The following is an 18,992-nucleotide window of genomic DNA, read 5'->3' as shown; positions in this document are numbered from 1 at the left end:
GGACTGTGGAAACCACCAGCTTCAGTTTGTTGCTGAAGACAGATGATGACTGTTACGTAGACTTAGAAGCTGTGTTTAAAAGAATTTCCCAAAAGAATCTGGATGGGCCTAACGTTTGGTGGGGAAATTTCAGATTGAATTGGGCAGTGGACAGAACTGCAAAGTGGCAAGAACTGGAGTATCCCAGCCCAGCTTACCCTGCATTCGCGTGTGGGTCAGGGTATGTGATCTCCAGGGACATTGTCAACTGGCTGGCAAGCAACTCGGGGAGATTAAAGACCTATCAGGGTGAAGATGTAAGCATGGGCATTTGGATGGCAGCCATAGGACCTAGAAGATACCAGGACAGCCTGTGGCTGTGTGAGAAGACCTGTGAGACAGGAATGCTGTCTTCCCCTCAGTACTCCCCTCACGAGCTGACAGAGCTGTGGGAACTAAAGGGAATGTGTGGTGACCCTTGTCAGTGTGCAACAAGGTGACAAGAGATTCATACGGGCTGCGTGAAGACAAGGGCAGGTGGATGATAATCTCCATGTAAGTCTGAGAAGAGCAGCCATGGTTGGCAGTAGAATAGATAGTCTTTCAGGAGAGCCCTGGGCTGGCACCTTCACCTGAACCAGTGTGGTACTAATTGTGCTGATTTCCTTCTTTTAAAAAAAATCAATTAATAACTGTAGTTAAGTTTTTATTTATATATTGGAAAATGATTTAAAATTACCAAATTGTTTTATAAAAGGAAAAGTATTTCTAAATCATGATTAATAGTTCATCTGAGTTTGAATTTCTGCCTGGATTGCATAGGTCTGTATGGCTTGATTAGACAACACACGCCAAAAAACTCACAAATACTGTGTGCTTACTTACATGAGCAGTGATCACTTATACCAAAGTTTTGGGTTTCTGGAAATAATGTCAGATTTTGTGGCTCTTGAATGAAATGGGCAGTTTGACCTTGGAAAGGAACTGATATAATTCTCAGTCATGGACCTGGCTTAAATATGTTCATTTACTTAGACTAATATCCATGGTTTTTTGTTAATGCTTTTTTTTTTTTTTTGGTCATTTAAGATAAATCCTGAAGATAAATGTAGTACTCCTGTTAAAACACATTTTTATGAATATACTTCTTAGGGTTTTTGTGTCATAGGGAGGATTTTGCTTTCATCATTGACCCCTGGTTAAGTTGGTCAGAGCTGGGAACCTGCGAATACTATGCTAAGTTTAGGTATAACTATGGAGAAAAGCCTGTGGATTGCCTTGTTAAGGACTCTCAAGATAGTATACCTGAGAAGAAAAAATAGCAGGCATATGATAGTAAAGGATGTGCCTCCCTGAATTTAAGGGACACTTCCCCACGTAACCAAATCATTTCGGTAACCTTTTAAAATAGTATCAGTAGAGAATTTCATTAAAACTAGTCTATGACAGACATTAACTATATTCAGATGTTATTAGACTAGCTAGTTTCTATTTAATAATCAATAGTGAGGAGCTATAAAAATACATATGAAGTAAGATCAGAAGATCATGAGTAGTCAAAGCCTTTATTACTGCTATTATATACAAGCCTACAAATGGTCTCTTCCTGGTGAAAAGTACATCCTTTGTTATACTTTGAGCAAGCTGTAAAACCTCATTTGACAGTAGAACTGTTCCAGCAAATCATTTCTTCCCAGCGAACCCCAGTCACGATGAACAGTCAAGTCACTAAATTTTTAAAAGCTGATTGTTACCATCTCACTAGTAGACAATCTCCATTTTCCACAGAATAAAACTGTAATGACTGTAGGTCATTTCCTAGTTCAATTTCTCTGCCCGGCATCTAAAATTAGAACAAAGGTAGGGGGTAAGACAGACCTGACAAAAGATGACCTCCATGCCACAGGTTACTCAAAGTCTAATAAATATGTGCTCCCTGCTCAGAACTGGACCATGTTAGACAGTTTAATCATGTCTTACTGTGGAGAATTGAGCTTGACTGTCTATTGGGGGTGGCTTACCTTGGGACTTTCATAGGACAGCAGAAGTTCTGACACAGGAACTTTGAGAAGACGTGACAGGAATGCCTTCACCTTTTGAATGGTCATGGAGCCTATCAAAGAAAAGGAAGATGTCTCAAAGGACAGCTACCTGTAAAACCAGGTCACATAATGAGACCAAGCTGCAATGATAGCTGTCCCTGTCAGGTATCAATTCACTCAGGAAAATAAGTAGAGGTAGACTTGTGTCTTTCTACCACTTACTTGAGTCACTTGTGAAACTCGTGGAAGTGAAGTCAGTGTTTGACCCAGGTGCCCCTAACAGTTTTCGTGCCATTTCAGTAGGTATTATTCCTTAATCTGATAAACCAGAAATTAGATTCTCAGCTCAGAGGAAAAGACAGGTGAAATAATGGTTTTCTTTGTTAAGTCTTTGTAATTACTTCTTCTGAGTTACTTACTGAAAGAAGCTTGGAGTGGGCTCAGGTGCCCTGAGGAGATAGCTCATCCTCCTCTGGGAAGGGAGGGTATAGACTGAGATGGACAAGGTCCAGCATAGCTATCCTGTGATTATCAAAAATGTGTCCCATGTTACACACACAAGCAACCACCAGGCCTGGAATGTAATTTAACTGAGCAAATGCTTTGGTCTGTTCAGAACATGGTATGAACTTCTTTCCAAAGATGGGTTGTGGTAAATAGTAGAGATTTAATTATGAAAACCAGTTTCTTTGAAGCTTTAGCTGGAGGTACAGCAATAGTGTGGTGTTCCCACAAATATCACGACATAGTCAAATGAGTATTTTTCTATCAATCATTTTTGTAAAAGCTGTGTGTTTTTATGCAACTTGTGATAATAAATGTGATCTTTATTTTAGAATAAAAAAAAAGAATCAATAAATGGATGGTATCAAACTAAAAAGCTTCTTCACAGCAAAGGAAACAATCAAGAAAGTGAAAAGAAAGGCTACAGAATGAGAGAAGATCTTTGCCACCTATACCTCAGATACATCATTAATCTCCAGTATATATAAAGAACTCAAAAAATTCACACCAAAAATAAATAAATAAGTGAACAACCCAAACAACAAATGGGCAAAGGAACTAAACAGATACTACACAGGAGAAATATGATCAGTCAACAAATATATGAAAAAAATGTTCAACATCACCAGCTATTAGAGAAATACAAATTAAAACTATACTTGAGATTTCATCTCACTCCAGTAAGAATGGCAACAATTAAGAATACAAGTAACAATAAATTTTGGTGACAATGTGGATACACTCATACATTGTTGGTAGGACTGCAAATTTGTGCAAACACTCTGGAAAACAGTATGGAGTTTCCTCAGAAAACTTGGAAGGAAACTACCCATTTGACCCAGTTATCCCCCTCCTCCATATATACTCCAATAACTTAACAACAGCATACTACAGTGATGCAACACATCTATATTTATAGCAGATCAACTCACAATAGCCAACCTATGGAACCAATCTAGGTGCCCTTCAACAGATGAATGGATAAAGAAAATATGGTATATATACACAAGCGAATATTAATCAACCATAAAAAATGACTTCTGCTGTAAATGGATGGATTTTGAGACTATCATGCTTAGGGAAATAAGGCAATCCCAAAGGTCGAATTTTTTGTGATATGTGGATGCTAACACACAACAAGAGTTGAGAAGAAGAACAGAAATTCAGGAGATTAGACAAAAGAGAATGAAGGGAAGAAAGAAGGGACAGGAATAGGAAAGACAGCAGCATAATTCTGGCATATCTTTCCCATATACATATATAAATACACCACAGTTAATTTCTACATCCTGTACAACCCCAAGGCTGAGATCCTAATTAGAGTAAGATGTACTCCATACTTGTATAAACAATTCAAAACATGTCTACTGTCATATAAATAAAAAGAACAAATATTAAAAATTAAAGAAAATGTTTTATAAATAACCTACTTACTAAATGAAAGCAGAAAAAGAAAAAAAATATTTGAAAAAAATGATTTAAAACTTCCCAAACTTGATGACGGATGTGTCAATGCATCCAACAAGTCATAAGTGGGAAAAACTTAAGGAGATCCACATAATAAACAATAGTTAAGCTACCAAAAGACAAAACAGAGAATTATGAAAGTAGAAAGAAGATATTTTTCACATGTAAGCATCCCTCAATATAACATACAGCTGGTTTATCATCAGGAGATTATGGAAGCCAAAGATGTTAGAATTACATACCAAAGCACTGGGGAAAAAAGTCAAACAAGAATTCTATGTTCAGTAAACTCTCTCAAGAGTAAAAGAAAAATTAAGACATTTCCGGATAAATAAAAGTTGAAGTAGTCTTAACAAAACTGAAGTTTTCCAGCCTTGCGACAGACCCCAGCAGCTCATCTTCAGTTTCTTCTTTCTGGATTCTTGGATAGGAATTTGATGAAGTCCAGCCCCCTAAAAATCAAAATGTAGCCAAGTAACAAGATAACTTGGAGCGAGGGAGCTAGTCTAGGGGTTTATATAGCATGTATTTTGCTGCGATTGGTCCAAACTTACGCTAATTAGGTTTTGGAAACCTACTAACGCTATTGGTCCAAGTTTATGCTAATTAGGGCTTGGAGAAACAACAGGCTATTGGTCAGGCCTGAATCCCATTTGGTTTACCCTACTTCCATTTTCTCCCTGCTTCTGGATGCGGGAGATTGAAGTCATTGAATTGTGCATGCTCAATAGTGTGTCTGGAGCTGCAGCCTGCACAGAATGTGCTTTCCCAGTAGGCATCTTCATTGGGTGCAAGCTGGGCTGTTATGGGGTGACAGATCTGCTTGCCCTGGCTCACATAGGCACTAGCCCCACCGCCATGCCTCAGACCTGCCACACCTGTATGGCAGGTTCCTCTGGCCATGGGCTATGCTTGCCACTCATGCTGCAGTCCATCTGAGCAGCCACTCTGATGCTCAGCTGCTCCACTGCTCCCCTGCGGCTTCCAGTATTCTGCCCTATAAGAAATGCTAAAAGGAGTCATTCAGGCTGAAATGAAAGGGTACTTCAAATAGTAATTTTTTTTATTTTTTATTATTTTTTTAAATGACAGCAGAATGCATTTCAATTCTTATTACACATGTTCAGCACGATTTTTCATCTCTGGTTGTATATAAAGTATGTTCACATCAATTCGTGTCTTCATAACTTCAAATAGTAATTTGAAGCCATATGAATAAGTAAAATTATACAGAAAACTGTAAAGGCCAATATTATTTTAGTTTTGGTTTATAATCATTTTCCTTCCTGTATAATTTGAAGGGCAAATGTAAAAAATGAAAATCATAAATCTATGTTAATGGGTACACAATGTATAAAAATAATAGAATACAAAATACAATAACTGATTCAAAACGTAATAACATAAAGGTAAGGAGATTTATAAAAGCGGTGTCTTTATGCTAATGAAACTAAGTTTATATTATCCAACTTGGAAGTTTAGCACCATGCATGCCCCTCCTGGGCATGCTGCCCACCTGCCTATGCCCAGGCATGCTCTGGGAACCAGGCTCTCAGACACAGTTCAGACCTCTGTCACTCACCAGATCTCCACAAAAGAGCACATGGGCTTTATTTTGGTTAAATTAACTAGCATAATGCATCCAGATAAGAAATGTGAAGAAGCACCTGATACAGATCCTAATCCTATGGACAAATCTATTTTTTCTAACCTAATTCTTGAGTATGCTCCAATGACTAATATTACAAGCAATATCATGAAAAGAGTGTCATCATTCCTGATGGTGCGATTTTGAAAGACTTCATGTCCTATGAAACTCTTTTTTTTTTTTTTCCTGATTTGATTCTACTAACTTCTATTTATATGCATCCAAGAGCTGGCTGTTCAAAATCATGTGAGGCTGCTCAGTACTGGTCCTCAGGGTTCACAGTTTAACAGGCAACCATAGATGCTGCCATCATACAGTTTAAGACCAGTGTTTCTCTTTAGTAGAAACTGGAGTCAATGAAAACTGTGATTATAAGAGAAATTATTGTTGCAGAAATAGATACCTTTCCTCAGAAAAGTAGTTTTAATATACCTAAGTATAGCATTTTCACCTTTTGGATATTTTTGGCAATTAATATTGTAGCAGGAAAAAAAAAGTGGTCACTGCTAGATGAACCAACAGCTGGAATGAACCCTGTTCTTATATTATTTAGAATCTTTTAAAATACAGAGAAGCCAATCAGGTGACAGTGTTTAATATTCACTTCATGGATGAAACTGACATCCTTCTAATAGGAAAACTGTCATATCACAAGGAATATTGTGATGTATTGGTTCTTCAATTTTTTTTGAAAGTAAATGCAGGAGCAGCTAGCACATGGTCACGCACATAGACGGATTTTGTGCCTTATGATCTCTTTCTTCAGGGGTTAAACAACATATACCTGGAGCTACTTTACTACAACAGAATGAACAACAGCTGGTATATTGCTTGCCTTTGAAAGACATGGACAAATTTTCAGGTTTGTTTCCTGCTCTAGACATTCATTCAAATTTGGGTGTTACTCCTTACAATGTTTCTAGACAACTTTGGAAGATATATTCTGAAAACTAGAAGATGAAGCAGAAATTGATCAAGCAGATTACAGTGTATTTACACAATTTATAACACAATTACAACAATTTCACTAAAACTACCCTCCCGAGGAAGAAATGAATTTGAATTTTTTGATGACAATGGAATAGAGCTTACTTACTCTTTCCAAAACCAAAGCTTCCCTAATGAGCACCATGAGCCTTTGGAAATAGCAGGTGTCTACAATAGCAAAGCTTCATTTCCTTACCTTGAAACATGACACTAAATCAGTGTTGTGCCTACTTTCTTTTTTTATTTCTTTTTTTTTTTCCTGCAGTTCAGATTTTTATGTTTTTGGTACATCACTCTTAAAAATGTTGTGGTTCCCACCATAAAATGGCTTCCAATTATAAAACATTATTGTTTAATTTTCATTGCATTTACAGAAGCATAGATTCATGTTAAGAACAATCAAAGAAAACCTTACTTACTTCAATTGGCATAAATGCTATCTATGTATTCTTTAATATTTTTTAAGTGACAAGAAAGTCTTAAAGTAAACACAAGAGATTAAAGCATGTTAAATTTTAGTATGAAGAACATTTGATAAAGTAAATTATAATTAATTTAAATGGTATTATATATAATATATATTTAAATGTATTTATATTAATTTAAATGTATATATATATATATTATATAAAATTTTAAATATATATCCAAATATCATTAAATATTAAATATATATAAATGTATATAATATATAAATTTAAATTATACTATATATTTATATGTATATAAATATATTATCTCATTAAACTTTTAGACTTTAACAGTTGTTTTTCACTTACAAAACAAATATATTTATTCAACTTCATTCACAGTTCATAATTAAATTTTTGATGTCCAAAACTGTAAAAATTGTACTGGCAGGATATATGTCCAACTGCAAGTGTTATGAATGATCAAGAAATTCAGTTATTTGATTGTGTTCTTATACTTTATAAATTGCACAATTAGTGTTTAGTGGTACAAAGGGGAGAAATTTGATCCTAAATAATTATGATGCAGCAAATATATTTGACATGCATATAAAAGTAATCCAGAAATTGTTCTATCAGTTTTTTGCTATGTGATGCAGAGAGTAAAAATTGGGTGAAATAGCCTTTTATTTTCTAAAGTAGGGAAGTATCAAGGAAGACCCACAACTAATAGAAAATCTGTAAGATTTCTTGCTACTTTATCATTTCCTGAGCCTATGAAAATGACACAAAATTTCATTGTGGATAGACTAAAGAATGCATTTTTCATACCCCTTCCCTCCTGACCCTCAAAAAACATGGGAATTTGTCATTCTTATTTCTCATTCATTTACATTTGTTTGATAGTATTTATAATGAAGATTATTGTTTTAGAAAAAGCTAACCAAGAGCTGCTATTTTAAACTACAAAAGAGATTTTGGATACTACCAACAATTTACAACAATTTTGCTACAACTAAAAATTGAGTGACACGATGCATCAATCAATGATACTACCAGGCATCACATGGATGTGAGGGCCACAGAGTGACGGTACAACATCAGTGCAATCCCTTTGTTTTCCTTCAACCTTACTACTCATAACTGGGCAAAACTCATGGTGGGTGACCAATAACCATAATTAAAACTGAAGAAATGAATTATTAAATGATAATATTTAACTGAATATTATGTTTTCCTATTCCTTGGCTGTATAACCTTAGTATGTTTCAGAAATAATGACAGCACACACAGTTTTAAAAGAATTAAAATTAATGAAAAATGTCTGGCAGTGCTCAACCTCCAAGCGCTCAGAGGTTGAGTGCTCACCTAGCATGCATAAGGCACTGGGTTAGATTCTCAGCACCACATAAAAATAAAAATAAAGGTATTGTCTCCACCTACAACGAAAAAATAAATGTTTTTTAAAAAAATGTTGTGGTTCCCACCAAACTTTTCCAAACTTATATTTTCTAAAACCTGGAGATAAACTTCATAAATACAAAACAAGACTGGTTCTTCAAAATTCTACTGATTCCAGTATTAGTGATCTTATTAACTTTTTCACACATCTCAACAGTGACAATGTTTCATGACAGTGACTGTGTATCTGCTGCGCCCCCTAGCGCAGACTTAAATGTGGTACATTCAGAAATGACTGTTTTTCAGCTGTTTTAAATAGCACTATGGTTTATTTTTTACCTGTATTGATGAACATCATTTATAACTCTTATCTCTCTCATTTAAATGTGACTGAAACCATCCATATCAGGAGTATCCTAATATTTCAACAAATTACTGACATCGTGTTTAAAACTGAGCTGTATTTTCAAGCAACTGTGCTTGGCATTATTTACTGCAATTCTACCTTATATTGCTGTGAAAAATGCAGTGACAGGCTGGGGTTGTGGCTCAATGATAGAGCGCTCGCCTAGCAAGTACAAGGCACTGGATTCAATCCTCAGTACCACATAAAGATAAATAAATAAAATGAAGGTATTGTGTCCAACTAAATATATATATATATATATGTGTGTGTGTGTGTGTGTGTGTGTGTATAAACACGTATATGTATATGTATGTGTGTGTGAAATGCAGTGAATCATAAGATCAAAGCTTATACTCAAACTTTCAGGTCTTTTACCATCCATATACTGAATTGGACAAGCTATTGTTAATACCCCTGATTTGTTTATTGTTCTTATTTTGATGCTAAGAAGTTTGTTTGCATTGCACTATGGATTATATTGTTATGCTGTAAAATTCCTTGTTGTGGCTTTTTGCCCTATTGGTTATGTTCCATCAGTTATTCTGTTCACTTATATTACTTCATTCACCTTTTAGAAAACTTGAAATACCAAAGAAATTTGTTACTTATCTATTCTGTGACAGCATTGGCTTGTATTATAATCACTAAAATAACTTTCTCTATGCGATACACATATACAACCATTTTTCATCATACCTTTTGCATAGCCATTCCAGTCTATACAGTTCTAGTTTCACTGATTTCTTTTTTTTTTTTTTGGTGGGGATGCAGGGGGTACTGGGGATTGAACTCAGAGGCACTTGGCCACTGAGCCACACCTCCAGTCCTATTTTGTATAAAATAAAAAAATTTTATTTAGAAACAAGGTCTCACTGAGTTGCTTAGCACTTCACTTTTGCTGAGGCTGGTTTTGAACTCGTGATCCTCCTGCCTCAGCCTCCCAAGCTGCTGGGATTACTAAAGGCATGTGCCACTGTGCCCAGCTTGACTGATTTCCTTCATAAAGGTTTCTGGGAAGAATATACAAAAAAAATGACAATGTACACAATCCATAGGATAGGCTTTTAGGGACTGATATAACACCTTACCTGCAGTAGGTATTGTGGATTTTCCTCTTACAGTACTATGAGAAAAAGCACAGGGGCAAATCAATAGAAAAGATCCCTTTCTCAGGACCTTTTCAATAAAGTTCAAAACCAAGAATTTTCCAGAACCACCAAATAATATGGATGAAGATGAAAATATCAAAGCTGAAAGACTAAAGATCAAAGAGCTAATGAGTTGCCAGTATTGTGAGGAGAAACCAATCATCATGCTCAGCAATTTGCATAAAGAGTATAACGACAAGAAAGATTTTTTTTAATCTGAGAAAAGTAAAGAAACTGTCAACTAAATACATCTCTTTCTGTGTGGGAGAAAAAAAAAGAGGAAGAACTCTTTGGGCTGTTGGATCCAAATGATGCAGGCAAAAAAAAAAAAAAGCCCAATTATTAATATTCCTATTGGTAATATTTAGCCAACTCAGGCCAGGTGTTTCTAAGAGATCATACTTCAGAAACAACTGAAGATGATGACTTGATTAAGTGTATAGGTTACTATCCTCAGATAAACTCACTATGGTCAGATATACAATGTTTTGAAATTTATGGATCTATGAAAAAATGAATGCAAGTGACGTGAAAGTAATAAGTCAAATAACAAATGCATTTGATTAAAAGAACTTCAGAAAACTATAAAGAAACTACCTGCAGGAATAAAGCAAAAGTTATGTTTTGCAATAAGTATGCTGTGGAATCCTTATATTATTTTACTAGATGAACCATTTACAGGTATAGATCCTAAAGCAAAATAGCACATGTGATAAACAACCTGAACTGCATTTAAAAACAAAAAAGCAGGGCTGCAAGTCCAACCACTCATTACATAGAGGAGACAGAGGCTGGTGGTGATCAAGTGGTTCATATGATTTCTGAGTAGTTAAGATGCATTGGGACAGTGCAACATCTAAAGAGTAAATTTGCTAAGAAAACTGGTTGTCCAGATGGAGAAGTATGACATTAGACTCTTATCTCACCCTGCACAAAAATCAACTCAAAATGTATCAAAGACCTAGAAATTAAACCAGAAACTCATTCCAGCATATAGGCACAGACAAAAACTTTGTCAATAGGACCCTAAAGCTTAGGAAATAATGCCAAGAGTTAATAAATGCAGCGGCATCAAATTAAAAACTTCTGCACAGCAAAAGAAACAATTAGGTATGTGAAGAGCAAATCTACAGAATGGGAGAAAATCCTTGTGAGCTACTCTTCTGACAGAGGATTAATATCTAGACTATATAAAGAACTCAAAAAATTTGTCACCAAAAAATCAAATAACCCAGTTAATAGACAAATGAATTAAACAGACACTTCTCAAAGGAGAAACACAAATAACCAACAAATATATGAAAAAATGTTCAACATCAATAGCAGTTATGCAAATCAAAACTACACTGAGTTTTCATCTTGCACCACTCAGAATGGCAGTCATCAAGAATAAAAATAATAAGCCAGGCACAGTAATGCACACGTGTAATTCCAGCAACTCAGGAGGCCAAGGCAAGAGGATTGCAAGTTCAAGACCAGCCTCAGCAACTTAGTTAGTGAGACCCTAGGTAACTTAGAGAAAAATGAAATTATGTAACTTGCAGGAAAATGGATAAAACTTGAGAGCACTATGTTAAGTGAAATAAGACAAACTCAGAAAATTAAGTGTCATCTGTTTTCTCTCATATGCAGAAGCTAGAGAGGAAAAAGAAAAAGAAAGGTGACTGCGGATCTCATGAAAATCAAAGGAGGATTAGTAGAGAAAAGGAACCAAGGAGTGGGAGGCAGACAGGGAGGGGGCATTCTGGGGAGTGATATTGGCCAATTAAATTATCTTGTTATACTATGTGCATGTATGACTATGTAACAACAAATCCCATTACTATGTACAAGTGTAATTCAACAACAATCAAAAAAATGTGGGGAAAAAACAATTTTTTTTTTTAGTTTTTACTTATTTCTTTATTAATATAGAAAAGGAGCCCAAGGCAGCTGAACCAGTAGTACACAGCACCAGGAGTTAATACTATTCTGGTGAAAGGGTTGGTTTTACAAAAGTGAAGGAGCACATAGGAGCTGCCCTGCTTCTGGGGCCAGGCCCAGCCTACTACCCAGACCTCAGAGCAGCACATGGAATGAGCCCCTGGGAGAGAGCCGACAGGTTCTTTGCTGGATGAGCTGGAGACCATGGGGACAGATGGTAGGGACAGAGGGTCAGGCAGTAAGAACCATCCTGTGGATGATAAGGGCAGGGACCTGCTGGCTTGAGGCTCCCTAGTGGATCATGAGCAGGAGCTCTGAGTGGTCCTCAGCTCTGGGGGCAGGTAGAAATGCTGTGAAAAGTGGTGGGCATGGCGAATCCAGACGTGGCCCTGGGGTGAAGGGTTTTCTTCCCTCTCTCTACCAGGAGCCACCTTTGCTCTATACTACACATGGGGCTTCACGCCCAAGGCACAAAGGGAGACTCAGAAGTCTCTCATAGGGAGGAAGATGGGGCAAGGAAGGAAGTACTTGAGTGTCCCTAGTTTAGGCAGCCAGGACAGGCACAGGGCAAGACAGCAGCATGTCTGCATAATGGGGCTAGAATATGGGATAAGGATAGGCTTGAAGTCAGTCGGTGACCAGCCCCTTGGTGTCTGCCATGAATCTGCAGTATGCAGATTCTTCACTCTGCCAGAACTATTATCACTCAGGGCCGTGTCACCATGTCCTGCCCTGGTCTCTTTCCTCATCTGCCATTGAGGGCTTTGGATATGACTTCTGAGGTCCTGGAAGTGAACAAAGCTTCAGGACCTGCTCTTGGTGGTGAAGTGGGACCTGATCCCAACCAGAACCTGGATGGAATTCACATGGGATAGGAGTGAGGAGGTGATGGAGAGGGAAGATGTTCTTGCATGGAACCTACCCCCATAAACACTCCAGAGCTAGGAAAGGCTGTTGGGAGATCTCCTCTACTCAGAGGAATGAAAGGCCACATAGAGAGGCAACGTGGATGGGTGCAATTCCTTTACAACTTTCATCTGGGTGACACTTGGCATGGAGAGACTGGAGTGGCACTGGGCAACCCTTCATATTCTTCCCCAGAGCGGGGGAGCTCAAGGCCTCTTGTGGCTTCTGCCTCCAGCCCTCAGCATGGGATCAGAAGTGCTCTTTTTCACGGTGGTCCTATCCTGGGGACAGCCTAAGACTCTGCCTGGCTGGCACATGTTAGTTGGCGAGGAAAGAACAGAGGGGTGACTAAGCAGACAGGGAGGTGAGAGCAACTCTCTGGCTTTCTCCTCTTCCTCTAGCAAGAGCAGCTCAATCCACTGAGTCACAGATCTCTTCCACTACAGCATTAAAGATGTGCTGCTGGTCAGCATAGACATGATGCGATGCACCCTCAATCTCCATGTCTCGGACATAGGAATCTGGCCGCTGCATCTTCACTTTTTTTCCCGTGCTAGTACCTATCCAGGTGTTGGCCCCATAGATCATGGTGATGGGTACATCTTTTCGAATTAAGTGAATTCGCTCCAACATGGGGCGCCGGGCCCAGCCAAAGGACTCCATCATGGCTTTGAATGCTGTTTCACCACTGGGATCCTGTGCATTGCAGTGGTAGATATACTCTGATGTAGCATCATCTTCAAAGAAGTCTGCAAATTTACGCTTGAAGTCTGGCCAAAATTGCTGTACCACGCCAGGCTCCCAGGACCCAGCTACTCGAAGAACAGCCAGGGGATTGGAACGCCCCAGGACAGAAGCCACAGCCTTGACCCAGGTGGGAGGTGCACGGATCTCACTGGGGTCAGCTGGCCAGAGGGAAAAGCCCCAAAGGTCCACCAGGATAAGGTGTTTAACTCTTTCAGGGTACTTGATAGAGTAAGAGGTGGCCAGGAATCCTCCCAAACTGTGCCCTAGGAGGATCATGCTGGGGATCCCCATGGTCTCCCTCCATGTCTCTATTGAGGTCACAAACTCATCCTCGGCCCCCTCCGGATCTCTTGGGAATGTTGGCCTTGAGCTTCGCCCAAAGCCAAGCAGATCAAAGGTGTGCAGTGTGCGGCGGACACTCAGTGAATCCATGTTGAGGATCCAGAGGCCCACACCGCCCCCAAAGCCATGCACCATCACCAGGGGGGTGCGGTCCGTTTGCTCAGGGCTCACAGTCACCGTCCAGATCTTGTTCTGGTTTGGGAGAGACACATATCGGGCCAGGAACTTGTTCTGGAGACACTGGAGGATCTTGGCTTCCACATTCTTCAGCTGAGACATAGAAGTGGGACGCTAAGTAGGCAGCCAGCTACTCAGCCAGCCTTGAGGCCTGAAAAAGGAAAGGCAGGAAGGTGTTTAAAATTGTTCCTCAGCCACAGACAGTCCCAGGATCATGGCCCAAAGAGAAAGAGCAAAAGAGAATAGACAGGATTAACTCACTGCTGCTCCAGATCCAAAAAACAATTTTTAAAAATGAGCAAACTCATAGAGACAAAATGATTAGCCAGGTGAGGTGACTCACATCTACAATCCCAGATAAAGGGAAAGAGAATTTGAAACAGTGGTTCACAATAGAGAAAATATAAACACAGAAAAACCACTTAGTTTTCTTAGTAATCAGAAACATACAAATTAAAACAACATCATTAGTATCCATGACATCAGGCAAAATTTGGCAAGACTACAGTAAAAAGAATACTCTTGTACTTTCCTAGGAGGGATTATATACCTTAAAGGGCAATTTGGTAGTATACACATATACTATCAAATACACATATCCTGGATTTATCACTTCTGATATCTACCATAAAGAGAGATAAGCAAAGAATGATCATAAGAATGATCATCTGTGTATTAAGAATTGTAATGCAAAAGAAAGTACACGTATAAAGGCATAAATTGGCGTAAATATATTTTATATACAGAGATATGAAAAATTATGCTCTATATGTGTAATAAGAATTGTAATGCATTCCACTGCTGTTGTGTATTTTTGAAAAAATAAAATCAATAAAAGATATTAAAAAATAACAAATATATACAAAAAAATTATAATTAAAAGCCTTAGGAGTATCACATGATTTTAAGAGTATGACATAGGGATACTTTATAGCAGAGAAAACATTTATTTATTCAAAACTAAATAAAAATAAATGTGATTGAATTTAAAAAAAAAAAAGAATGATCATTACAGCAATACTTTTTTAATAGAAAAAAAAATTGGAAATCTATCTATCTATTTATTTATTTATTTTTGGCAGCACTAGGGATTAAATCCAGGGGCACTCTAACTCTGAATTATATCCCCACTCCTTTTTTTGGTACTGGGGATTGAACTCANAAAATTTGAATATCTTTCTGGGGAATGTAGAGGACACCAGGATAAAGTTCAGTCAAAAAGGACTTTCGCATTACCTGAAATTATCTATTTTTTAGGTGTGCTAGTTAGTTCTTGTGTGTTCTTAAAAGAATGTGGAAAAAAAAAACTTTCTGGAAAGACACTTTCTTGTGTGTTTTTAAAAGAATGTGAAAAAAAAAACTTTCTGGAAAGACACACTAGTAAATAATAATGGTCACCTCTAGAAAGAGAAACTGGAGAACAAGGTGTGGTCAATGGAAATTTTTCAATGTTTTTCTGTCTAATCTTCTGCATGTTTATCCATTGTGTATTCATGTTAGTTTTGTCCATTTTTTTTAATGTTGAGTTCACCACTTCAGCAACACTTAGGGGCTCAGATGTTGCTATTATCACACATGTGAAATGTGATTATGAATTTAACTTGATTCTTTATGAAACATTTCTTTCATTAGATAAAATTCTTTATCTCTATGCATAAAGGGCAAATTTTACCAGGCAAGGTCAAAGAAACAAAGAATCACCCAGTAGAAAGCTTATGTGATCCTTTAAGGCAAAAGGTGAACACAACTAATTTATTTTCATTTCAAATATTCAGTGAGTTAATTTGCTTAATTTGTCTTACAAGTCAGGGGAAAAAATAGTTTAAAAAATAAAGTCTGGACTTGGATTTAATTTGGTTTGTTTTATTCTTCTGTAACTGACCCTGTGCTGTGGACAGTCTTATAAGATGTCACTCATGTATTCTTAAAAAAATGATAGATACATTAAAATTCTCATAGGAAGAAATTTTGCAAGGAAAGGGCTTGAATTCTTTTGGTATAGCAATAAAGACATAAGACTTTAATTTTCAGACACTAACTTTTACCATATATTTTATTTCTTAAACATTTTTAGAAATCAATAAAATTTCCTAAATTATTGAATTCACTTTTACTAAATGAGTTATAACTTAAAAGAGTTATGACTAATTTACTAAATGAGTTATGACTTGAGAAATATTTATTATGTTTTTTATTTAGTGTATTCTGGTTAGTTTTTAAGTAAAAACTAACAACAAGGGTTAATGAGATGATAGCCTAGTTCATGACCAACAGAAACTGGTCATGTTGAATAACTAAAGTTCCCGCCCTTGAAGGTGGTTGACATTTAACTAGGCAAAATGTCCCTCAGAAGTTAGTACTTGGCTAAAATGCAGTTAAATGTATCCTTGTGTAATTTATTTGGCTAGTGTTCAAATACAAGATTGGAATTTGTGGTATGCAAGAAAGCAAATAGTTAATTAGGCCACTGTTAATTTTTATGGAAAAAGAACACTTTATAAAATTGATTTTATGGCATCAAATCCAATAGTCCTTACTTTGTCTCCAATCTCTAAAACCAATGCTTTCTTTTTCAAGTCAGTCAGTCCTACATTTATATAACGATTATTTATTTATTAAGCAACTACAATATGGCCCAGTAGGAAATAAAACAGACCAGGCTGATATTCTAGATAGAAGAGAAAGATTAAAAACAAAAGGAAACTAAATTACATATGAAAAGGGATTGGTGCTCTAGGAAATAAGGGGAGAAAGATAGGAAATGAGGATGAGGGCTAGTGATAGCTTTAAATAGGGATGCAGGACCTCTATGAGAAGTCGAAGCTTAAGTAGGGAATTACAAGAGATGGAAATTATTCTGCATTTCCTGTCTCTGGCTCTACCATCCTTCTTATTATTTATCTCTCCTTCTTTCTTCCACTTTTTCCCTTCCTCTTAACTAGAGAATCTGTGTGATAAAATAAGTGTTCTAAAGCTGTAGAGTCTTCATCAAAATTATAGTGGTCTCCTTTTTGTGAAAATAATATATCTGTTTTCTGGAGATGTCGGTATATTGTAGACTTGTAATCATTCCCCTTATCAGCCTTTGAGGATTGTAGCAATTATTATAATGGAAATATTATTATGGGGCAGGGGGAGGCAAACACTTCTTGCTTCCCTTGAGTCTACAAGGTAATCCTACAATCAAGATACACATATCATTATCTTCTCTAACTCCAATGCAGGTAAACTGATGGCTCAAAAAAGGAAATACAAAAAATCTTACAGTGTTACAATTTTTAAATATCTTTATAACTCTCAAAATTTTCATGCTTGTTTTCCTTTTAACTTTTAGTATACCACATTGTCCTGAATTTTTTCTTCTATTATTCTGGCTTCTTCTACGTTTTTTAAAATATTTTTTTTTCTTAAGAATCCTATTCTAGGGGCTGGGATTGTGGCTCAGTGGTAGAGCGCTTGCCTCAAACGTGTGAGGCACTGGGTTCGATCCTCAGCACCACATAAAAATAAATCAATAAAATAAAGGTATTTGTCAATCTACAACTTAAAATATATTAAAAAAGAATCCTATTCTAAGTCCTGTTCTTGTTCTATGTATTCTATGTGGGGAATTTTATCCATCCCATAAGATAAAATCCTCCCAATATAAAGATTATTACCAGATTGGTTATCTCCAAGCAATGATCTCTTTCCTGAGTTTTAGCCTGTCAGGTCCTACTCAGTGAAACATCCACAGGCATATCATGTTCAAACAATACTCATGATTTCAGACACACACCCAAAAACCTCCTTGCTGTCCCTCCTATCAACAACAAAAAAAATCATCACAATATACCCAACCAAGTAAAATAAAGATCTAGAAATTATTATTAATTTCTTTTGTCCCTTTCCATCCTAAACATCCAATAATTCACTATGTAACATTGACTTTTCTTCTTCCAGGAAAACATGTAACATATCTAAATAATTACACAAGCCTTCAATGGAAGTCTCGCTGCTTTTAGTCATTCACTCAAACTACCAAACCTGACTACTTTCCTTCATTGCTTAAGTCTTCCCACAATATGCTCTAAGTTCCTTGCCACAGATTTTTTTATTTTTAAGCTCTGTTCTAATTCAACATGAACTGTATCTATGGTCTTCATCACTGTCCTGTAAAATTTAAAACATTGACCACATTGTTCATTGATATGTTCCAAAAGTATAGTGCAGCGTATCAATCTTAGTCTTGCCTAATAAATATTTGATGAGTGAATAGAAGAACAAATATAATTATTATAATAGCATAATTTGGAGATTAAAAAAAACAATTTCAGGAGTTGGTGAGACCTCTCTAATGATTGGTTGGAGCTTTCGTAGGCAAAGCAATGAGATATAGAAATTTTATTTTCTCTTCCATCCTTGTGCCTCCCACCCTGCATCCCTTCCCCACCACAATCTTTGTTTTCATTAGCTTTCACTTACTATTTCTCTTCCTTGGGAATTTTTTTTTTTTTTTTTTGAGGAAAGTGGCTGGGGAGTTCCTCATAATATTTTTTATTTTGATGTTTGATTGGAACATCAAGATGATGCAACATTCTAGAGCAAGGTGCTCAGGACTTGCTGCGCCCAAGGAATGGATAAAGGAAAAAGCTCTATTTATTCTTTGTGATTTGATGCACAGATGAAAAGCTTAACACACAATAACAGAAGATGGCCATTAATAATCACGCCCTAGTCTTCCAGCATTTCTGTAAGCAGATGACATCTTCAGTTTTCTAGCTCTTGTAGCTTTTAACCTTGCAACATCAACGAGACATATGTCCAGGATTAGTTAAAAAGACTGTCAAATTCCTTTTCTCCTAATTCATCCATTTTCACTGTACTTGGTCCATTTATTTGAATGATTTCTTTCAGGATTCTCTG

At 36.8% G+C, this 18,992-nt stretch overlaps 1 protein-coding gene, 1 long non-coding RNA gene and 1 pseudogene across 2 annotated transcripts; 1 reads left to right on the top strand and 2 right to left on the bottom strand.

Annotated features, from left to right (window-relative positions):
• Positions 1-1,525: 1,525 nt before the first annotated feature.
• Positions 1,526-2,398, bottom strand: LOC107159932. Its single transcript, XR_001505804.2, has 2 exons — positions 2,001-2,398; positions 1,526-1,822 (listed from the first exon to the last, which is right to left on the bottom strand). It is a non-coding gene; the product is annotated as an uncharacterized LOC107159932 (long non-coding RNA).
• Positions 2,399-5,478: 3,080 nt separating this feature from the next.
• LOC107159912 lies at positions 5,479-12,790 on the top strand (annotated as a pseudogene).
• Positions 11,899-14,364, bottom strand: LOC107159937 ((Lyso)-N-acylphosphatidylethanolamine lipase-like). Its single transcript, XM_048787855.1, has 2 exons — positions 14,349-14,364; positions 11,899-14,238 (listed from the first exon to the last, which is right to left on the bottom strand). Exon 2 carries the CDS (start codon positions 14,187-14,189, stop codon positions 13,233-13,235), a length of 957 nt encoding a protein of 318 aa, XP_048643812.1. The 5' UTR covers positions 14,190-14,238; positions 14,349-14,364; the 3' UTR covers positions 11,899-13,232.
• Positions 14,365-18,992: the final 4,628 nt, after the last annotated feature.

Source organism: Marmota marmota, unplaced genomic scaffold (assembly GCF_001458135.2).
Source record: "Marmota marmota marmota unplaced genomic scaffold, marMar, whole genome shotgun sequence".
Lineage (NCBI taxonomy): Eukaryota > Metazoa > Chordata > Mammalia > Rodentia > Sciuridae > Marmota > Marmota marmota.
Note: the sequence above shows the minus strand (reverse complement) of the source record. Positions and strands in the feature narration are given on the sequence as shown.

Excerpts from the sequence above, each read along its gene's own strand:
- LOC107159937 (XM_048787855.1), bottom strand. The coding sequence starts at position 14,189 with ATGTCTCAGCTGAAGAATGTGGAAGCCAAGATCCTCCAGTGTCTCCAG.